The 16,722-nt window shown below is 44.3% G+C and overlaps 1 protein-coding gene across 6 annotated transcripts in view; it reads right to left on the reverse strand.

Moving 5' to 3' along the window:
- Positions 1–8,348, reverse strand: part of LOC119452576 (BEN domain-containing protein 5-like) — a 27,526-nt gene extending 19,178 nt beyond the window's left edge. For 3 of the 6 annotated variants that reach the window (XM_049668423.1, XM_049668431.1, XM_049668424.1), the window contains exons 1-6: positions 8,088–8,348; positions 7,143–7,246; positions 5,883–6,138; positions 5,072–5,109; positions 4,155–4,244; positions 2,351–2,428 (exon numbers count right to left, since the gene is read on the reverse strand). In XM_049668423.1, the coding sequence (XP_049524380.1) occupies positions 2,351–2,428; positions 4,155–4,244; positions 5,072–5,109; positions 5,883–6,138; positions 7,143–7,246; positions 8,088–8,295 (774 nt within the window). In that variant the 5' untranslated portion in view covers positions 8,296–8,348. The remainder of the gene's footprint in view (positions 1–2,350; positions 2,429–4,154; positions 4,245–5,071; positions 5,110–5,882; positions 6,139–7,142; positions 7,247–8,087) is intronic. The other 3 variants (XM_049668430.1, XM_049668428.1, XM_049668427.1) reach the window with 3 other exon arrangements.
- Between the last annotated feature and the right edge of the window lie 8,374 nt (positions 8,349–16,722).

The following is a 16,722-nucleotide window of genomic DNA, read 5'->3' on the forward strand; positions in this document are numbered from 1 at the left end:
TGAAACACCCTGTATGTGTACACTATTGCATGCTTATTTTAGATCCCTCAGCATGTCTGCCAGGTATCTATTCATTTTGGAGCGCCGCAACTTCTCTCTTCCTCAGGGGCACATCTTCTAAGGTATGCATCGAATGCGTCTGAAAAATTAGTCATTTCGGTGTTATACATGCATTGCTACAACCATTACAAAAACAAAATTGAAAGAATGTGAATGATACTTACTGCCTACAGCTTGCAATTTATGGGGGCTTAAAGCCGGCTTTTCCACAGCATTGGTGTCCTTAAGAAAGCGGCGACAAAGAGCCCCAGTGACGCTCCTACCCCTGAGTGCCGGGACTCCCACACCAGTTTCGCCAGTTCTTTGCAGAACAGGGAGTCCCGGCCACGGCCCTGGAGTAGGTCCCACCTCTCCTTGTCAACGAACACACCATTTCCTAGGTGTACCTGCAATAAAGGACGGCAGAGACATTAAGACTGTTTACGTGTGGGAACCTGAAAGCACCTTTAGTCAACCAAATGGCTTCAATGTGACGCGCGCAATATGGCACACGCACTAGGCACACCTTAATTTAGGTCAGCCCGTACCAAAGAGCCGCCATAACATCAGGTAAGCATGCTTGTTTTGCACCCCGGTACCAGGTTCTTTTCCCACCCAGTCCGTCAAACTTTCTCATCAAAGCAATTTGCTTTGTTTACAGGAGCCTACCTGAAAAATCTGACATCCAAGCATTTTTTTACGTGTTTTTAATGTTTGCGCAATCGACCACTCTTGGTACAGTCTTTCGGACACACCGGACGACAATGAATTTTCATGTGATGGAGCCTATAATTCTTTCACATTAAAGGAGGCCATGCTGTCAAGCTGTACAGTCTGTTTCACACTTAGGGGAAATCTCGGAGCGCATTGCATCGCGATGCGGCGAGCGCTGGAGTCGGGTGCCAGAAGCAGCTCGCGCAGGCGCAGACGCTCGAGGCGCGTTATCTTGAACCGCGTCGACTGCTCGACGCGGCTGGCCGCCAACCGCGTCGAGCAGTCGACGCGGTTCAAGATAACGCGCCTCGAGCGTCTGCGCCTGCGCGAGCTGCTTCTGGCACCCGACTCCAGCGCTCGCCGCATCGCGATGCAATGCGCTCCGAGATTTCCCCTAAGTGTGAAACAGACTGTACATAACACAGGACACAGCAGGACATGCAGTTGTGCAATTAGGGCATTCATGCTTCAACTAAGGCTTGCAAAAAAGCTGTTAAGGTTATCACTATACACAAATGCTACAAATGGTTTTGCCCCAGGCATGCTCCAATTACTCAGTTATAATCAATAAAGTAGAACTGTTCAATTTACTTCCAAAACACTTTTGAAGCCTGTGCACCATGCACCCTCACAAAAAAAGATAAATGTTATACTTAAGTTACACATGCATGTGTCACCTCTTTTTTCGTCTCGATATCCTGCACTGTTCTCTTGGGAGTACAATACCAACTACCCAACGATCCATCCTATAATGCCACACACTTGTACAGAAGCAGCAGAATAGTATATGTTTCTTCATTTAACAAAATTCAGTTTCGCTTGAAAGGCAAAACAGTGATAGCGATAACAAAGCATCTAACAGCTATAAAATAGTTAGTAGTTTAATCGGCCCCACATAATGCAGCAAACATTCTCATACTAATTAAATTGATCAGCACGGTCTCAGCACACACAGGCAAAACACAAACACATCTCGCTCGATGAGTAGCTTCTCGCTTCCTTGAGATAGAGTGAGCTGCAACATTAGGTATGCAGAATCCAGGGATGCCGGCGGAGAGACTGATACAAAGTGAAGAGCCATCTCGGCTCACTCAAACTTAAGAAATACTGCAGAAAAACTTCTAGGATAGGCACACCCAGGCCCCTTTTTACGTCTGCAGCAAGAAGCAATAACTTGACCACCCCAGGCCAGGCTGACTAGAAGACAGACATTCTTCACCAGCGACTTGCGCCCTCCCACTTGGGCAGACTCAGTGTCATCCCAACCCCGCCCGCATGAAGACTGTGCACTCTCAAATGCTTTTCTTGATAGGATCTTATTGCACTTGGACCTTATGTACGAGCCACCACATCGACAGCCCCAAATTTTAGCTTGGACTGTCCGTATAATTGCTATCGCAATAACAAAGAGAAACTCACCTTGCCATTAACCTCAGCAAAACTGCCGGCAGTGCAATGTCGGACTCCTGCAAATGACAACAATACTGTCATTAACAAGTATTTCCTCAACCTCAGTACATTTCAGCGACCTATTATTTTCCTTGCATGTATATATAATGCCAGGCAATTAGAAGTTAGCAAAGATTGAGGACCCTACTTGATTGCACACGGCCTGCGATGGTGGATTTGCAGGTTGCAGCATAATAGAGGCCCCTGGCACTGCAACGTCAGACTCCTGCAAATGACAACAATACTGTCATTATCAAGCTCTGCAGCCTACACATTCTAGCTCTGCAATATTGTTTCCGGTATAAGCTAATTAGTTATTCAATCCCACCGGTTAAACATACACTAGAAAATGAGCACACAAACAATTAGAAGACAAAATGCAGGAGCAATTTGTCCATCTACTGCGCAAAGGGTAGCAGCATGCTTTCTAGTTTTTCGAGACACGGGTTCTGCGGGGTAGCGGAGACCAATCGGCAAGCTACGAGGCCGCCATAACGCCACAAGAAGGCTCTTGTCTCTGCAAAGTTGTGACACGGGTAAAGGATTCGTAAGACGCCTACCAGCGGCAACAACCCAGATTAGATTTCAGAAATGCTGCACACAGATTGTACTCAATGGTGCTGAGGAGGTCGTTTGGGATGCCAAGGACAGCCATGATACATCTGACGAGAATGACTTCTGAAGTTCTGACGAGGATGTAGCTTTGGCATCAACTGCCACATCTAGTAGCCGAGCTTGCGATAAAAAAAATGTCTGCCATGTTCATAGTTGTCATTTTTATAGGGCCGCTGTGGCCACTGCCGCAAGGGCAAGACAAAAAAAATCTATATTGTACATTATGGTGGGTTTTCATAAGATTAAAGCAAATCTATATTTAAATATTTTTTTCTTCCTCTGTGAGGTCAATATATAGGGGTCAATTTATACTAGTGGTTGACCTACTTCTGAGTGAATATGGTAGTAGCAATAAAGTTTATCATATATCTGCCATGTCCTAGGTATATTGATCTTATTCTCAGTACATTTGAGCCACCTATTATTTTCCTTGCATGTATATATAATGCCAGGCAAATAGAAGTTAGCAAAGATTGAGGACCCTACTTGATTGCGCACGGCCTGCGATGGTGGATTTGCAGGGTTGCCGCATAATAGAGGCCCCTGGCACTGCAACGTCAGACTCCTGCAAATGACAACAATACTGTCATTATCAAGTTCTGCAGCCAACACATTCTAGCTCTGCAATATGTGTTTCAGGTATAAGCTAATTAGTTATTCAATCCCACCGGTTAAACATACACTAGAAAATGAGCACACAAACAATTAGAAGACAAAATGCAGGAGCAATTTGTCCATCTACTGCGCAAAGGGTAGCAGCATGCTTTCTGGTTTTTCGAGACAACGGGTTCTGCGGGAGAGCAGACACCAATCGGCAAGCTACGATGCCGCCATAACGCCACAAGAAGGCTCTTGTCTCTGCAAAGTTGTGACACGGGTAAAGGATTCGTAAGACGCCTACCAGCGCAACAACCGAGATTGGATTTCAGAAATGCTGCACACAGATTGTACTCAATGGTGCTGAGGAGGTCGTTTGGGATGCCAAGGACAGCCATGATACATCTGACGAGAATGACTTCTGAAGTTCTGACGAGGATGTAGCTTGGCATCGACTACCACATCTAGTAGCCGAGCTTGCGATAAAAAAATGTCTGCCATGTTCATAGTTGTCATTTTTATAGCGCTTGTTATTTTCCTTGCATGTATACATAATGCCAGCAAACAGAAGTTAGGAAACGTTGAGGACCCTACTTGACTGCACATAACCTCGCACGGTTCATCTGCAGGTTGCTGCATGATAGAGGCTCTTGAAAGAGAATAATCCCATGGGCAACTATTGTCTTCACTGAAAAAAGGCATGCCATAAATTACGGTCAATAGAAGCTTCATTACTATACCTCTGAGCTTTGGGAAGCAAGTACTGCTGCTCCACTGTCATCTGCACCAACATTTGGAGGTGTGGCATTCGGGCAAGGCACACTGTTTTCCTGAAAAGAAAGGCAGCATTAACGCAAGGCGCCCCAAGGAGTGCTCGAGGAAAAAAGAGAGACGAAGTGGAGGAGAAGGGCACGTGGTGCGAACAAAGAGCCAGTGAGGCTGAAACTAGAATATTGAGTGCGAGTCGTGAAATATCACGGCACGCATAGCGAGCGAGGGCCACGAAACTGCCAACGCCGGGCAACGCTCGCTTCACGATAATGGCAGTAAACGAAACTTCAGGGAGCTAAATCCTACCTTTTCCGAAAATGCAGCAAAATGTACGGCTTCCTGCTGACAAGAGACAAAGATTACGCTCTATAACATACCAGCAAACAGCACTTACTTTTCGTAATGCTAAGCAGCAGTTTCCCAGCCCCTTTTCTGAAGTTATTAGAGTTCCCTGAAGCCTACTGTTGTAAATCTTTTGCTTAAAAAGTCGAGATGAACTAAGTCATTCCTGTCAGCTATTAAAAGTATGGTGTTTTACATGCCAAAACCCCTATATGGTTAGAGGCATGCTGTAGTAACGTAGTGAGACGCCCGAGTAACGTTCACTAGCTGGGGTTAGGTGCACTACTGTGCACCTAACTCTCGAGTACCCAGGAGCTTTGCATTTTGCCCTCCACGATATGCAGCTGCAATGGCCTGGTATTGAATCAATATCCTTATGCTTACCAGCACAACAGCTTAGCTGCTAAGTCACCAAGGATGTTCCCTTTGTCAGCTAGCTACAAAGACCAGCTTGTACTCAATTAAAAGCATCACAATTCTAATTATTGAAAATGACTGAGCCAACTAAGTTTCCCTTATATCTGCACAAAGAGAGTGTGCATACCTTGCAACAACGTTGGCAAGTTGCTGTGAACCAGGAATCTAGGAAGAAACAAAGCAACTATTACCACCACATACATCATCTATTCTCTTGTTATTGCTTGTTTACGTAAACCATTCACAAAGAGAACTGGTTATAAAAAATATGACAGCAACCAGTCTCATATTCAAATGAAAGCTAGAGATTGCATAAATTGTTAGGTTTTACATGCCAATACCACAATATGATCATTAGGCACATCGTAGTGGGGAACTCCGGATTAGTTTTGCCTGCCTGGGGATCTTTAACTTGCACTTAATCTAATTAGCAGATATTTTTGCATTTCGCTCCCTTTGAAGTACACCTACCATGGCCAGCAAATGAACCTGCGTCTTCCTGCCCAGCAGCGGAATGCCTTAGCTACTAAACCACAATGGCAGGTTCATCCTAAATGATATACGCATTTTTGCGAGTGAAGGACGACCACAACTGTAAGCAGTGATGCACCAACTTTTCTCCATGCACCATGGCAGGTCCATCCTGAATCATTTACAGATTCTGCAAGTGAAAGAGCAGCACAACTGCAAGCAGTGATGCATCTATTTTCTCTTGCAAGAGATATGCACCTGCCCGCATGCAACAACACTAATTTTTCCAAATATTGCTATAGGTGTTACATTACATCATTCTTGCTAAACGAGGGCCTCATATTCTTTCTAAGACACATTCTTGCTAAAATGTTATCAAGAATGTGTACAGTGTAGGTATTTTGCAATTTCTTTTAACCCTTGCATGCAGCCCAACACATTTTTAAATATTGTAAGCTAATGCTCACCCAGTTTGTTGAGAAAGTGGTCCTCCAGGCGGTCGTGACGTGCTTGCAGCTCATCTTTTTCTTTTCGGAGTGCTGCCAGCTTCCGACACAGGGCTGCATTTTTTTGCTGCTCTGCCAAGAGCAATTTTTTTGGAACAACATCATCTTCACCATCATCAGAACTCGTGCCCTGATCATCGGACATTAACCTCGCCACGTTGCGGCGTTTTGCGGCTTGCACATTGCGGGCGGCCTTTTTCGCTGAAGGAACCTGCGACTAAAAAAACAAAAAAAGCCCCCCAAAATTGTTAGTTTGCAGAAATTAAGAAAGAGAAACCCTTTTCATATTTCTCATCAGCAATTTTTAAACATAAATCGCCTTTGGAACAGAATGCACAAAGGCACATTTAAATATTTTTGCTTACTGTGCCATTGTGACATTGCCAGTGCAACAAAAGACTACTTGCAACATGGAGTACAAGCAAGTGTAGTTGGCAGCTAACATAAAAGACAACACAGGGATGCTTGTTGCTGCTTAACAATTGTTAGAACACATACATTACTATTTCCCTAGATGCCAGCACATTAGATCGTTTAATCTCCATTTCAGTAAACCAGTTAGTTAAATTTAATGGGTCTGAAACACCCTGCTTTCAATAAAGCGAGAAATATGGATAGGTACTAGTTGGTCTTCATTCACCTTCTGCAGTGCTGCACAAGCGTGTCATGATTTACATGACGCGCTTGTGCATTTGCAATACTCAAATCTAGTGAGAAGCCCATTAAACAGAACAAAAAGTGTGGACTTGTATTCTATCTCGCAAATAAATTGCAGCGCTTCCGAGGCTAAAAGCATGCTCCAAAAAATAAGGTCATATCCTGTTGCAGCAGAATATAGTTCCAGATATACAGCTATAAATCCTGTTTATTGGCAGTATTTAGAGCCATAGGGCACATGCACTTGATCTCATCTGTAAGGATCGAGCGCCAGTTTGCAGCAGCCACACGGCACTGTTCTTCCCAGACAGCCTGATTGTTGTAAACATAAGAAAACTTGCCCTGTTTATTTCGAATCACTTCCTATTATGCAGTAAGCCATGCAAATTTGTGGCTTGTGTGTGAACTACGTACGGTAAATAAATTTGGATAGCATAAGTATGGCAACTGAATGTCTTGGCAGTAGGAAAGGGACCTCACTCTTTGCTTATTAGTTTGCCCAATGTTGTACATACCATTACTACAATGATTTACACAAAGATAGTATTGTTTTCTAATACATACGTTCGTCGCCAAACCACTTGTTGCAGATGAGTCTCCATCAAAAATAAATTCTGGCACGGATATCTTCCGCTTTGTCAACCGTTGTATGAGGTCTGCCTTTGTTACTATAGCACAGTAAAGAGAACAAAAACAAGATCAAGAATGAAAGCATAGAAAAATTGAACATGTTGGTCGAATTGCTAGCACAGCAGTTACATTAACCGTTGTAATATGGTTAGCTAAACAATTTATTTGTACTTGTTGCATACTATGCCATAGAAGATTTTGCATTTATTTACTATATGCATTTAGACATACTGCTCAAAAGATGGGTTCAATGCATAGTTGATAGAATGAGCATTGAATACAAGATAAACGAAGACCCGCGTCCCTACAACCACGAAGAGAAAAATACAATCGCGTTCATTCATTGTAGGACTGGCAATCACCAAACGAAAGTGCACGCTTTGGGCTACATATAACCTGCATCATTTCTCTAGACGCCGCAGCCTTCCCCACGAAATACAAGTCAATTCCTTTTTTTTCTCTCTCTGTCTTGTTCATCTGAAGCTACGACAGATGCGACAGGGTCTGTTCGCAGAAACCGAACATAGCTGTGTTCAAAGTATTGAAAGTGACACCGAGCATGATTCCACATTTTGCGTTCGTTAACTGCTTCTTTGATAACACTGCCAACTCGCACAGTCTAGTCATCCGTGAAGTTTGTAAACGCACCAAGAAAGCTGTAATTTCACTAAACGTGCTACACGAGCCTTTTGAGCACTGAAAGCCCCACGTCTTCCTTGCGATATTTTGTATCCCTTTTAGCGTCGTTTTGCATGCCCGGCGGTTTACGTCCCCTAACTTGCGGTGCGCGACAGCTATCCGTACGCATGCGGCACAATCTAAGCATAGGTACAGCGTCGAAATCGAAACAGTTGATACATTCAAATGAAAATCACTTACCACCAAGCTCCACAATGTCCGCGAGGTAATAGTCCTCATCGTTGTGGTCCGACAGCAGTCCAGTGTCGCACCAATACACCAATTTTTTCTTGCACAGTTCGTTCACCGACGTAGGGGCATACTTCTTTATCAGTGAAATATGCACTATTGCCTTGGCACCGTCGTGGTATTTCACGAAAGCAAAGCTCGGCGTACCCGACGTGGCCATTGTTGTGTAGCACGATATTTGCACTGACTTCACTTCGCCACTTTCCGGATTGATCCTGGATTGACTACGAAATACATGATGACGATGATGATCGTGCTTCCCTTTGCATTGTTGGGCACCACACAGGCCCTGATGGAGAAGAAATAATAATAAAATAAATAAAGTCCTAACCATTTCTATAAAAAACACGCACCTTGTAGACTGCGCCAGTGACAACCATTTAAATGGGCAGTCGCACGCGGCAGCAATGCACGCTGCAGGTGCGGGTGCCCTCGCGAGGTCGGATATGCTTCGAGCAGCTTCAAGCTTGTTTGAAACGCAGTTCGTTTAGTAGGATTCCCAAGACTTTATTTCGAAGGGGGCGAGAAGCTTGGATCCCCCCCCCCAACCCCACCGGTTTCCAGATAGCATCTGCCATGCCTTGTGAAAACCGTCACAATTATAACTACGGCCTTTTCGCGCAACCACGTCTGCAGACTGCATCATCCACTGCATAGTGCTAGTTTTCCACTTAGCAGTATATCTGGGGAAACTCTGCAGTTAAAGACACCGCAAATGCGCAGCGCACGAATACAATTCCGCCATGCATACAACACGCATAAGGGTGCCAAGGTGGTCAAAATTATAGTTTGTAGCCTCTGACAATGGCGTACCTCACAATCATTTTGTGGTTTTGACGGCCGTATCATTTATTTTAAAATAAGTACTGTGGCATCCCCGCTGCGTAAGTTGTTCGCAAATAGTCGCAAATGGAACAAGACGTCGGCATCACGAGGTGATGGCAGAGAGAACAGACGTGAACGACATCACTATCGCGAGGAATTTGGTGTGGTGAACGGCAGGGGCCGTATTCTGAAACGTTCGCCTAGGCGAAATTTCGCCTAGGCGAACGTTTCAGAATACGGCCCCAGGTCGCGCTAGCCGGTGGCAACACATCGATCGCGCTTGCAGTCGGGAATGGTCGCGCAACCACTGCCAGTCCCCGGTATGCATGAGCCTTTAGAAGATAGGCATGGTCACACGCTATCGAACTGTGGGAAGTGCTTTTATTAGGCGCTTTTTTCCGCAATATTCCCGCTATATATATTCAGCATCGTTGGGGGCTCTGAAATTACCAAGAACGACTGTTTCTTTATATATAGAACGATGTAGTACGTTAATTGTCCTTACAACATATATTGTTACGGATAGGCCACGCATTGTAACAATATAAATGGTGTGCGCAATGGTGTTAATTAAATGACAGCATGATCGATGCAACGGCATACAGATAATTATCTCGCTCGGTCGCTCGATCGCTATGCTCCTACAACAGCCCTCACAAGGAGTAATGACATCTGCGTTAGAAGGAAGCTGGTACACTGCCTTGTCTGTTTCCCTTCCCCTGTGTCCGTGTATATCTTTTTCTGTGGTGGACCTCTGAGAAATCGAACCGAAACTGGCTGTAACGTTGAAAAGTTGCAGTAATAAATTATTTGTGGTGTTTTTTATGTCCTGCAGTTTTTGTTCTATAATTCAAGGGTCAATTCACTCAACGTAAGGACGTGGTCATTCAGAAATATGATGCAAGTTACTCCGTTAAGTTTGGGTATTGTTGACGAGTTTCATTATCATACCTGTAATAACGTTGAACTGGTGCGTGCACGTCCATGTGAACGGGCGTTGGCAAAGAGGTTTCATATGCTTGGTAGCTAAAACCAACGTTTATAGATGCTAGCTTCCATGAACGTTGGCTACAAAACAGCATCGGCAGCATCGGGCTGCTGTACGTGCTGGCAGACCAATCAAGGTACACGATCGAACACTTCTTTAGAATCGGCCCGAAACGAGTCCAGACAGGGACTTCCAGCGCGTAGTACGCAGCATGAGAGGCATTCGTTGAAATGAACTGTCACTTCAACTGTAATTTCATAAGTTCATTTGTGCGCTGGCAGCGAGAATGCGCGCTTTCTACGTCATCTTTCAACTTCGTGCTTAGGCAGCAAGTAAATTCAGCTGCTTTGTCGTATTCACATGTTTAAAATTTATGTGTGCAAGGTTACTTGGACATTGTCACTCTTCTGCATTCGATGTACGAACACCGGGCCTTACCTAGCAGACGACACGGAACTTGCAATTGCAGTCCTAAACTTGATTAAAATTTTATTTGTGAATAATGTGTGTGTACGTTTATACAGACTGATACTTATTTTAAAGTAAGATAACTAGCTTTGCCATAAATTACATGCATGCACTAAAAATAAACACTTGCTAGCGCCACTGTTGCTTTCTTACATAATCAAGTAGTCGCAGCAGTTCTGCAGGAACACTTTTGTTCTTGAGCTGTCGGTTTGCGTGCCTCATTTGTTGGTGTGATTGTGGTACCTGCATGAGCCAGGTGAAAGAGCGGAAGCGCCGTAAACTCTATTTAGTCGATGCGGACGCGCCCTTTGTTGTTCCACGCTCCACGCTATGGTACAACAAGCAGCGGCCCATCACGCCGAGCACCTCGGCGGCACACCCTTTGACTGACGCCCTACCCGACGACGCTGCAGACACCGCAGATACTGCCAACTGCGATGAAAATCGCCAGCGAGGGATCGGCGTAGCTGCTTCCAGCGCTGATACTGACGACAGTGCCCTGGCATACTTAAGCGACGCACAGCCGCCAAGAACCACAAGTGAAGCTGGCATCACCAGTGACGACTTATTCGACGATGAGCAGACGGAATTTGTGGATGCCGTGAGCGAGAGTGGCTGCAGCGGTGAAGACAGTGACCATACCGACGAAGAACGAAGTGACCCCGCCAATGGGCCTGTGCCACAGTTCCATGACACCGAGCTGCTAGCTCAATGTGTCCGCCACTTCGGAAACAAAACACTGCCTTCTTCATCAACAACACTGGCTGAGGCTGTTGTGTTGATTATGGCGTTTGTTGTGGCGCATGGGCTCACTTGGTCGGCGGTTGATGATTTGTTAAAGTTGGTTGACGCTTTGTTTGGGCATCGGCCATCTGGGCTCCCAAATGTGAACAGATAGCCCAGAGACATTACTATTGCGAATTGTGTATGTCGCTTCTTGAGATAAGTGAGAACAAGAGGAGTCTCCACTGCACTATATGCCAGCTATCATACGATGTGAGTGAGGTGAAGAAGAAAGGGTGCTTCTTTGCTATTATGGACATAAAAGAACAGCTTCAACACATAATAGCAAGAGTCAAGGAGCTCCTTTTCAGCAGTCTATCAATGCTACGAGACGAACAAAGTTCAGGAAATGTAGTGACGACAGACATTGCAAATGGGGCAATTTGTAAAGGACTCCGCCAAATGGGTCTTATGAAATGGAGTGACTTAACATTAACTGTGAATACAGATGGGAGCCCATTGTACAAGTCCTCCAATGCCTCCATTTGGCCCATTCAATTGTCGATCAACGAGCTTCCGCAGCCCCATTGAAATGCAAATACCTTCCTCGCCGGCTTGTGGTTTGGGCGGAAACACCCTGATATGGCTCTTTTTATTGGGAAGTTTGTGAAAGCCTTACAGATGGTTGGGGAGATCGTGTGGCAGCATGCTGCTGTGGACCTGATCTCCAGAGTATACCTAGCTTGTGTCTGCGTTGATGCCCCTGCCAGAGCAGCTGTTGGAAACCAGACACAGTTCAATGGCTGCTTTGGTTGCCCATGGTGCCTAGCATGTGGAACACTGCAAGAAGGTAAGTTCGTTGCAGTAATATTTATTGTTAGATGACATTTCATACTTGTTATTATGGTACTGTGTTAGCCTTGCACTGTATGCTGAAATATTGGCAGACATATCACAATTTGGTAATTGTCCGATTACTTTCAGAATGTATACATAGAAAAATTTTGACAAAACTGAGAGCATTGGTGAAAGTTTCTTGGATTAAAGCCGCACAAAAAAAGGCAAGGATGGTAAAAATGAATGTGACAAGTGCCGAACTGTACTAAAAACACATTACATATTTGCAGAATTCAGGGGTGTAAGGATTCGAAGACTTAGTGTGAATCATAAGTTACGCCTACCTGCATGGGAAGGTGGCAACAAAATAAATTTTAGCTAATTTAGTTCTTTTTTGTTTGTGATACCATGAACATAGTTTATTGTTTGTTTTACTTGAAGGATGTGGTAGGGTTTTTGGCCCTTGAAAATAGTAACCATGAAATATTACGCATCATTTCCTGTATGGTTAGTGTTGAGGATCATTACATAAGCATCATGCATTGTTTGTTTGGATCTGTAGAAGCACTCTTGTTAGTAAAGTTCTTTTCTAGGCAAATTTACCACTGAACTTGTAAACTTGACTCAAAAGTAGCTGCATGCTCAGGAGGAAGCCTGTATGTGTGCTTTTTAGTCTGTAGATAGATTGTAACAGCACCATTAAAAGTGTGATCTAACTCTAGTGTCTATCTGCATTTCAGGACGTCGTCTCTACATCAACTCGGAGCCGCCTGCACCAGAGAGGACAGCAGCAGGCATACGCAGGGACATGAAACTTGCCATGGAGCTGCAGACTCCAGTCAATGGACTGAAAGGGCCATCAGCTTTCTGGCCTTTGCAGTACCTGGACCTTGTCGAGTGCTACACTGTGGAGTACATGCATTGTGTTACTTGGGGTGACCAGGAAGTTCACGGAGTATTGGTTCGATTCCTCTCACTGCCATGAAAAGTTCTACATAGGTCAGTATTCTGTTGTTTTGGCAGTTTCTTGATCTTGCAACTAATGTGCATGTGAAGCTTATTTGCTGTGCATACTGATTGAGTGGGCTGTTTCGATTTTTCACTTCTAGCTATTATCAGACTGCCAGAGCATCAACTAGCCCAAGAAACGACTTTGTAACGAACCAGACATGCATTTTTCCTGGATTGTTGTGCACACTGAATTCAGGAGCACATGTGTTTTACAGCGTAAGCTGTTATGGGCTCATTCCAACAGGCGCTTTCGGTGGCTATAGTGTTTTTTTATAAAAGTAAGCAAAAATGAGCTCAGCTGACTTTTATTTACTTCTAGCTTTACCTTCTAAAGCCAATTTTGCTTTGCACGATGGTTTCATACAAGAAACAGCAAAAATATCGCTTTGCGTGAACCGCATACAACGCACTCAAACATGCTGTGTTGTCTTGCAGGTTATTCATTCTTGTTTCACCCATTTCTCTGCTTTTTAGCCTAGATTTTTTAGCGGTTCACAGACTGTGTTGAGTGCATTCGAGCGCCAACTACAGCCCCAGCTTTTTCAGCTTGTGTACCAGAGTCACCACGAGCGTTAACTTTCTGAAATCGAAGCTTAAGCAGCTTGTCACAATTGTTTACACATATATAAAGGTATCCTGTGGCCAGCCTGCTTTTCCAGTTTTGTAAAATTATGGTCATTTCCTTAACCATTAAAGCTGGCGGTCAGCGTTATCCTTGAGAAAAGACCTGGAGCAATCAATTTTGCATGTAGGACCATTTTCATGAGATTTCACGTAGTACCGGATATGTCTGACAGCGTATGTAGTGTTGTGCAAAAATAAATGGTGGGACTGCACGCAACCTGTGTTGATCATACAGTCTATTGCAGAAGTGATGTATTCTCTAGTGCAACCATTTAATAATATCACTTGAGCTCTTTGGCAATAATAATGAGATATCTTCAAGTGGGTAGTGCATGAATGACCAAACTGCTGATCACACTGGCCGCTGCTATTCAAGCAGCGGGTTTACATTTTTACTGGCCAGTTGTACTAGCATTTGATTTTACAACCGTTCGGGCATCTTCAGGTTGTCTTGGGATCCCAATTTTTGTGACAGTGATGCTTATTCCTATCAGGGCCAGAACTAGCTAGCTGCTGTCTGGCTGCCAGTGGGCTGTCCAAACCTAAAATTGAAGAGGCCCACTGGCTTACAGACATTCATTCCAGAAATGTACATGATGTGAACTGTATGAAATGGTCTTGCAGGACGACCAAGCACCCTGAATTTCCTGAACCGGCGCCTGAAGGCCATTCAACCGCCACATCATATTACACGCCTGCCTCGCTCAATCCAGGAAAGGCACTTTTGGAAGGCCCATGAGTGGCGAAATTGGCTTCTGTACTACTGCCTACCGTGCTGCCAAAATACTCTGCCATCACCCTACATGAAGCACTTCGCAATTCTTCCGAGGCCATTTTTCTGCTCCTTCAAGAGCAACTCTCACCTCCGGCCATTGCCCAAGCAGGTGAGGAGAAATTTTGTGTATCCTAATCAAGCTGTTTTCACACATGCATTTTGTACTCAGTAGGGTTATTTGAAAAAACTGTACATTGATTGTACAAAAAAAATAACAACATGCATTTTTGTATTCAAGGAGCTGTGACATAGTTGTCCTATATTATCACTTTATCATTGAACTGAGAGTAAAGGGCCATAATGGACATGCACCCGAAAAATTCGTCTTTTAAGCGTGCATTCTAATAGAAATTTCACCTTAAAGTGACAGCCCCTGAACATCTCCCACTGACAGTGACTGCCATTTTGATATCTACTGTGTGACATCAGGAAATGTGGAGGAGGAAGAAGTGGGTTTTGAACAGAGGGAGACCACAGTAACTGTCTTGCACATTGGGCGACACCTCAACTGCATTTTAGAGGAAGGGAATGAGGAAGGAAAGAGAAGCACAGTAGAGAGAGGAGTAAAGCAAGGGCGGCGCATGCATGGCCAGCTCGGCAGCGACAAACATCCAGATGGGAATACTTGGTTTGTAATTAAGGTGGTTCTGTGGATCATAGGGGGTGCATGCTGCTGTGCTGTATTCTTTGAAACAGTGTGATACCACAATGGATGAATTGCTGTGCATGCTCTGGTACCTAACAGCACCGCTGGCACCGCTGGCTGTGATGGCTCCTGGAGTTCGGCCTCTTATGCACTGAACTCCACATCTGTTGCAGCACTGTTGCAAATATATGCTGAGCACAACAGAACATGTATCAAATTTGTTTTTGTTTTCATATTTTTCTGGACTTTTAAGTGTTGTAGAGCCTTAGAACTAATAATTTGCCTGGCTGCTTTTGAAACATGACAGAAATGCAGGTCAATGAAGGGCATGGGGGCTGTTGTCACTAAGTACATAATGATCATAATGCATACATAGGTTCATTTTCATAAACAGTACTTTTCATAAGTAGTTGTGTATAGTATTGAATTTAAACATGGGATGTCTTTTTATTTCAGATAACCTTCTTCGACGTTTCGTCAACCGAGCTGCGGCATTGTACAGTGATAGGTGCATGACATTCAACGTGCATCAACTCCTGCACTTAGCACGGGCTGCCCGCAACTTGGCCCACTGTGGGCTCATTCAGCATTTGGGTTTGAGAGTGGGAATGGCCAGCTTGTCAAGTTAGTTACAGCAGCAAATGGTGTGCCTGAACAAATCCTGGAGCGTGTGATTCTCTCCCAGGAGTTGAAGCTGTTGCTTTGTTCAACAGCAATACCGTTGACAACTAAGCAGTTGTGCCATGATTTCCTGCACTATCCAAATGTAGAAAAGGCTCAGCACATACAAGGTGCTTGCATGTTTGGTGCACCCAAGGATGTGCCTGTGGTGTTGCCTGCAGAAAGAGATTGTCTGAAGATAGCCCTGAACCATGTACCTCATGTACAAGAACATTTTCGATTTTGTATCGGGGAACGATATTCATAGCAGGGAATACAAAAGAAGCAGCAAAAGTGATAGCAGCATTTTCGAGTCAGATGGTGGCGAGTTTTTTATTGTTAAAAGAATTTTCGAAGTTGTTGATGACAGGTTTCCAAGCAATGGCGAAGTTATTTTGCTTTGCCGAAAGTTGTTTGTGAGGTATGCCAAGTCACATAATGCCATGCTTTTTTTCTTTGCAGTACCCGCTCGTAGCTCTCAAACTCAGCAGTGTTTCAAAGCCCTGTATTTTGATATCATTTAGTGATGACGAGAAATTTGTGTGTAAAGTCCCCAACCTCATTGAACGGGACTAATTCACATGTTTTCGTGATGGTGCATTAGGTCTTTACGAAAAGGCACCTTGTTAGCATTTATACAATTTTTTTACTAATAGATGTATATTATGCATTTGATTGCCATTCTTAAGGTGCTAGATTTGTGAACTGTAATGCACTCGGCACTGCAACGAGTTCTGTGCATACTGTGAACTGTGTGTGTGCTAGCTGTGTTATGTCCAAAGCAAGCCGCAGCAAGCCCAGAAACATGTCCTAGCAAACTCAACGTCAGGGTTTTTCTTGAGCGACTTGAAAAGCTTTTCTTTATAGCAGCACTGTCCAACTTTCCTCATATAGAATCCAAGGTGTAAAACTGCACCTGTATGTGCAGCCTTGCTGTTTCCAACTTCCCAATTGCGTTTGGTAGAAATCCATACTGCTCAATGCTGTAAAGCCTCCTGGAAAGGGTATCACTGGTCACACTTTCTTGAAG

This window comes from Dermacentor silvarum, chromosome 5 (genome assembly GCF_013339745.2).
Source record: "Dermacentor silvarum isolate Dsil-2018 chromosome 5, BIME_Dsil_1.4, whole genome shotgun sequence".
Classification (NCBI taxonomy): domain Eukaryota; kingdom Metazoa; phylum Arthropoda; class Arachnida; order Ixodida; family Ixodidae; genus Dermacentor; species Dermacentor silvarum.